At 42.8% G+C, this 6,730-nt stretch overlaps 1 protein-coding gene across 1 annotated transcript in view; it reads right to left on the reverse strand.

Annotated features, from left to right (window-relative positions):
- The window catches only part of Sepsecs (Sep (O-phosphoserine) tRNA:Sec (selenocysteine) tRNA synthase), a 28,339-nt gene extending 26,117 nt beyond the window's left edge, over positions 1 to 2,222 (reverse strand). The window contains exons 1-2 of the mRNA XM_055623829.1: positions 2,035 to 2,222; positions 1,361 to 1,515 (exon numbers count right to left, since the gene is read on the reverse strand). Coding sequence (XP_055479804.1) covers positions 1,361 to 1,515; positions 2,035 to 2,148 — 269 coding nt within the window. The 5' untranslated portion in view covers positions 2,149 to 2,222. The remainder of the gene's footprint in view (positions 1 to 1,360; positions 1,516 to 2,034) is intronic.
- Between the last annotated feature and the right edge of the window lie 4,508 nt (positions 2,223 to 6,730).

A 6,730-nucleotide genomic window follows, 5' to 3' on the forward strand; every position in this document is an offset into this window, starting at 1 on the left:
AGCTGTTTTTATTAAAATAAAATTTTAGTATGCCTCAAGAACTTCACCTTGATTTTAAAAATGGAGCTTTTAAGAGTTCATATTTCTCACAAAAAGAGTGGAAGATAAAAATAAGCAGTCACAATCAAAAGCACTATCAATTAATGATTAAATCATCTTTGCCAGGCAGTGGTGGCACATGCCCTTTAGTACCAGCACTCAGGAGGCAGAGGCAGTCTCTGTCTCAAGCAATGAAGAAAAAAGAAAAAACTTGTCAGAATGGATAAAAAATTTTCAAAAATAATACAAATAATATAATCATCTCATATACCTGTTCCTCTGTCTACTGCTACAAAAAGAGGCACTTGATAAAATGGGATTCTGATATTGAAAAACCATGCTTTCAAGTTCATTACTCTTCAATAAAACCTGTACGTTAAAAAGGAAATATGGCTGGGTGTGGTGGCTTAGTGGTGAATGCCTTTAATCCTGTTATTGGAGAGGCATAGGCAAGAAGATCAAAGAATAATCTACATGAGCGAGCCATAGTTACACAGTGAGACTCTGTCTTAAAAACTAAGAAAAAGGAAGAAGGAAGGAAAAAAAATAACTATGATGTATGTCAACTGAAATAATAAAAAAAAGCCACATCCACATTAAACATTCTACAAGGTTGGCTGAACTTCTATGATTGTGGCAAGTTAACAAGATGCAGGTCCAGAACCAAAATATCTTCCCTGTGTGTGACCCATCACCTCTGTGACTATTCGGTAAATCCTTCTGGAAAGGACAGAGACCTAGTTTCACCTACTCAAAGGCTAAGAATGTCATCAGACAACATCTGAGGCCTGCAACAGGACTTCCTTGCTTTGTTGTAATCTGCCTACCTCTATATTTCTACTAATGTATTTTAAAAGCATCTTGGTCTATAATTTTTTTTTTGTTCTGTGACCTTTTTAATATAAAAATTTCATGAAACTGTTACCACAGCAGAACATGATATTTGGTGTCATCTGTCACTTAAACATATCTCAATTTCCTATATGTAACTCATTCCTTTTGAAGTGAACCGTTTTTTGTATTAAGCTTTTAGAACTGATTTACTAGTTTAAATATCATCAGAAAACAGTGCTTGTGGTGTTGACCGTGTTGCATCTGAAAGGGAAAACACCACATATTAGAACTTCAACTCTACTGTCATGAAAAGCACGTGTTTCCATCTCTCAGTTCCACCTGACTTGCACGCCCATTTGATGAGGTGAGGAAAATTATTTGTGAATGGAAACTTTATGATTCACTAAGAATACCATCACTATTATTTTAAGCTCCTCCCACTACTCTCCCTGGGGAGGGGAGGTCACAACTAGTTTAAGAAACGTACCTGTAATGACGACGAGCAACCAAAGCAGAGGCCACTCTCCCTTCCCTTTCTCCCACACCACAATTACCCAGGAAATTGTTGCTATCCATGATCGCAAGCTCATGCAGAAACAGTTCCAGTGTACTTTCATCCCAGCCATCCTCCGGACACTTGCCCTTAAAAAAAAAAAAAAAAGGAATGACAAGTATATTCAGGAAAACTATCGGTCCTAAAACGCCACATCAATGTACTTGAATTCTTTTTAATGCGTTTTGCGTAATGTCTCTTCATTCCTCAATCAGAAAAACTTGGCAACTATGAAGAAAATGTCAATTGGCCATTTTCTCTATTCGACTACAAACTAGAGATTGAGAACGGATGTAATACAGACACTGAAATTGGCTGGGATTCTTAAATCTGTTAAGTGAGTATAGCTGAAAAGACAATGCCCTCAAGGAGAAGTTTTCAAACTAGGGTCTGTCGCGCTTCGGGGGCACTGAAGTTCTGGACGACTGTCAGGAGCGAGGCCTGGGGGTCTGGCGAAAAGCTGCCTGCTGGAGCATACGGGCAGCCGCCTTCCCCGGAGGCCCAGGCTGGCCAAGCACCTGGACTTTGGCAGTTCCGCACTGCCGAGGAGCGCGCCGCCCCTGCCCTCCCCGAAGACGCAGAACCCGGGCGCCGAGGCAGGAGAATACCTGATCTAGAAGCTGCCGGATGTGCTGCTCGTGCGCGCGCCGAGCCTCGCAGCCCTGCCTCACGTAAGCCGGCGAAACCAGCCTCTCCCCGGCCGTGAAGCTCTCGGGGTTCATGACGGCGGCCACTAAACACAAGCCAAGGCCCAGGATGCAGCGCGCCGCCCGGACGGTACGGGGCGGCCGCGGACCCAAAACACTCCAGGCCACCGCCTTCGGCTTCCGCGCATGCGCAGAGCCGGTTTGTGGCCGCCTGGCTCGCGCCCCACAAGAATACCTTTACCACCACCACCCAGCAAGCACCACCACCGCCGCAGAAGAAGTTGGAGGCCTTGAGCGTTCATGACGGAATTGGCAAGTTGAGAAGGTTTCAGGAGCCAGGAAAGGGCCGTTGACATGGGCTAGGTAAACCCTCTTATAGTCGGGAACTATGCGAGGAACCGTAGTACTTCAAGAGAGGGTTGAGAAGGCAGAAGCCGTTGTGTGGCCTTAAGAAATGCAGGTTTCTGATCTTCCCCAGTTATGTCGTTTCAGGCTTCCTCAGACTGTGTCAGATTCCAGAACCTTACGTCCATACCTCGATACATTGCAACGTTTACCTACTGCCTGACAACCTTATGAAATGATAGAGCCCTACTCCTATGGCGAATTTATCTCACGAGAGTTACTCTTTTCATTTCAAATTATGCAATAATGGAATCCATCACCCTACTATTGGAAGAGGAGCTTCATGAGTGTCTTAGCTGAGATCTGGAGTTTTCTGTACTCCATTTAGGTCTACAGAATTCCTTAGAGAACTTTGTACTAATATCGCTTGTCCGTACAGTAACACAGATATTACTGTATCTTTAGAATGCAGTAGTCGACCTGATGTAAGAATTCACTGATGGCAAAACTTATGCAGTTGTGTGTCAACAAGAGAACAAGCATGGCAAGCAAATTCTATATGACTTTGAAATGTTTGAGGGGAGAAGAACTCATCTCTGTTTAACGTCACAACAAAAATGGACAAGAAGTTAAGGGACTCTGCGATGCACTCCTATTTCTTAGGTTGGTAGCCATATAAAAATAAAGGCACTCTCAGAGATGGTCTCACATGCCTGTAATCCGAGCATTCGGGGAGGCAGAGGCAGAGGCAGGCAGATCTCTGTAGACAGCCTGGTCTACAACTTGAGTCTGGGACAGCCAAGACTACACAGAGAAACCCTGTCTCAAAAAAAAATAAAATAAAATAAAAAAATAAAGGCTCAAGGGAAGAAAGAGGATGTGTGGAAAATAACGAAAATGCCAGACCAGCGTCCTTGGCCATTATTAATCCTTGGCCATTATTAATCCTTGGCCATATAAAGGCCACTATTCAAAGACATCATTGCACAACGTCAGGGTTTAGTCCCTACCTTTGAAAAGAAAGAGTGGGGGAAATGCCGTTGGAGCTTTTACTCAGCTAATCTCTGAGCCTCCCAGGACATTTGCTTGAGGCTATCAGATGTGTTGAAAGGGATGTCACTTGTCTCTGTGGAGCCACTTACTGTAACATAGACAAGGTGGCTACTCTCCCAAGGCAACATTAGTTGTGAAGCTTTACAAAGATCACTGAGCTTAACTGAGAAACACTGTAACCTGCCTACAACGTAGTCTAGAAAAAAAATCTACAAAGATGGACTGAACCATGATCATTTTTCACCATTTTTAGATTGATTTTTTTAAATACGTTTTAGTTATTGTATGTCTATTTTCAGGGTGATCTACAGTATTTCCTTGCCAAAAGATACAGCCTTTACAGTCTCTGAAAGTTATCTGACTTTATTTTAACCTTGGTTAAAAAAAAAAAAAATTCCTAACAGTGACCAAGGCACATACTTCTATCAAGGAAGTCAAAGTCTAGTCAAACCTAAAATGGCTTCAGGAAGAATAGGAGATGGCAGAACCTCTGCACTTTCTTTCCCTGTCACTGAAGTGGGAAAGGGGGTGACAGAATGCATGTAACATACTTGAAAACAGGGCTCTTGGAAAAAGGAAAGGAACACTGAGAGGGAGGCAGGGCATGGAAGCAGGGAGAAGGAGAGAGGAATCAAGAACCATGTATGGAAATACCAGAAAGAAACCCACTTCTTTGTATAGTAACTTTTTAACAGAAAAAAAAAGCAGATTAGAAATCTTCAGAATGAAAAGTTAACCTAACAAGATACTTCAAACTGAGGGTTTTGAAGAAATCTTTCAGAAATAGCTCATCTTCTAAAGGGATAGGACCTTCAGAACAGGCCAATGGCCTCAAAGTAGATGGCTTCCTTTCGAGGTATTAAACCAAGGTCCCATCTACTTTTTTAAAGTATAAAATATGCCCACATCCTTCTCAGTTTAGATAGACCCTGGCTGTTAGCCTCTCTTCTTTTTATTCTTGTGTTGGTATGCCAGGCCATGCTTATTCTAATGCCATCCACTTCCCTCAGTCACAGTGACTGCTACATGGGCCATCTCTCACTAGGCCTCATCATTAAAACACCCAAGCAATTTCAACCTCATTAAACAAGACTAGAGGAAATCTCAACCACTGGTGCTCCCACCTGCAATTATATGAATAAGTGATCATAAATGATTCAGCAGAAATCACTTCACTTATGTCCATCCCCGCCCTGGAAAAAAAAAAAAAAGATTATTATTACAATATTGATCAGACCAACGGTGTTTCCGAATTTCAAGGGAAATGGGCCAAATCCTTGCCACCTGGAAATGACTAGTTGAGGTTCAAATATGTATCCCAGGTAATGGAAAGCCTCGGTTTCTACTTTGTGTCGTGAGTCACACATACACCCCACCCCAGATCTCCCTGTGTCCCCCACTGAATCCAACTTCAGCTTGAAGAGAACACCTAACCCTGCTTGCTTCATGCTAATACTTCTTGCACTTTAGTTTTGTTATTCCAAGATATGTCTGTACATATTTCGCCCCTGCTCCAACTCAGGACCACCCATTCCCAAACCAATCACACAAGGTGCCCCGTTCCTAACTAGCTGCCTTCAGCTTCCCAAGGCCATCCTTCCCAATCCTGGCACACCTAAAACATTTCATCTATTACATTTTCCCATCCTCTAACTACTTTTTTACAAAAATTGGGCACCAGCCCAAATAAAGACCAAAAAAAAAAAAATGCTGGTATTCTGATTGGCCTGAACAGTGTTTTTTATAGTCCTGTCCACACATAGCTGCTCTCTTTCCCATTGGCTAGATACTTTTCCAGCATATAGTGTGGCCCTACTCCAACTTCCTCATCCTCCTGGGGCGTGAGATTTTCTCCTCATCTCTCTGACACATGGGCTCAGTCACAAAGCTTGCTGAATTTCTCTGGGTTTTTTAAGATTTATTTTTACGTGAATGTGAATGTCTGTGTGGGTTGTATGGCATGCGTGTATATGCCCCCAGAGGTCATAAGAATTCATCAAATTCATGGAGTTACAGGAGTTGGTAGCTGTATATGTTGGGTGCTGGGAACCAAAATAGGTTTCTCTGCAAGAGCAATGAGCACTCTTCACTGAGAAGCCATGTCTCTATTAGGGCATCTTTGGTACTGGAAATAGGACTGTTTCTGTTTTGTTTCTTATACTGATTTCTAGCCCTCTCTTTTCTTTTTGAGCCCTTTGAAGTGCTGGTTGTAGAGATTAAATTCAACTGAGCCTGCAGACCTCTAAAGGACCCAAGGAAAACTTGGGTATTTGTTGTCTGTTCCCTGACAACTGGAGAATCACTTCAGTCCTTGTGTGAAGCAGCCTAAGATTAGGGTTGCCTGCCACAGAGCATCATCCCATAGTACCAGGGAAACTAGAAGAAAGATTAAGGAAACTTCTAAAACCAGAGTTGGGGGGAAAGATAGTTCACCATGCTAGAAAGGATAAGCTGGTGAACCAGGAGAAGAACTAAGAATGAGCCACCTTGAGTCTTTAGGTCCTTGGGGCATTTATTAAAACTAAAACTACACAATGGGCAATGGCAAAAGTTCTTCCCAGCTTTCTCCAGTCAGCTGAGGAAGAAAAATCTGACCACATTCTATTACTGCCGCAGTCAGCTAAGGGTGGCTGTTGTCTGTGACTCCAAACTAGGGTTAGGTGTTTGCCATAGAAAGCATATTATGGTTCTTTTACCTTTTAGTTTTGGTGGCCGTGGCCAGAAAAGCAGAGGTAATTGTATTTGCTGCCATCAGTTTCTCTTTTAGCTTGATCGTTGTTAATGGTGATGGTGGAGTGTAGTGGCGATGTGTGTGTGTGTGTGTGTGTGTGTGTGTGTGTGTGTATTGTGTATATTTGTGCATCAGTTTCTACTTCAGACAGAGCCCCATTTTGTACTCTTGGCTATATAGACCAGGCTGTTCTGGAACTCCTAGAGGTACACCTGTCTCTGCCTCCTGAGTGCTGATACTGAAAATGTGCCCCATCATATCCAGCCCAAGCTGCTCATTTTTTAATTAAGCAGTGACAAGCAACTTGAGAATTGCTTGCTGATATGTTAACATTTGAAAAGTTTTTAGCTACCTGCTTGAGAATCGGCCTCCTCTCCCAATTCCCTAACTGCTTGCTTTACCCTAATTACACCATAAATCTAAACCCAAAATCTGAGGTTGAGCTGGGAATTGACTAGTACTCCAATTGTCTTCTACTCCCACAAAGTCTGACTTGCAGTCAAAACATGGGCAAAAGCGCGCTCCTTG

This window comes from Psammomys obesus, unplaced genomic scaffold (assembly GCF_907164565.1).
Source record: "Psammomys obesus unplaced genomic scaffold, mPsaObe1.curated_primary_1811, whole genome shotgun sequence".
Classification (NCBI taxonomy): domain Eukaryota; kingdom Metazoa; phylum Chordata; class Mammalia; order Rodentia; family Muridae; genus Psammomys; species Psammomys obesus.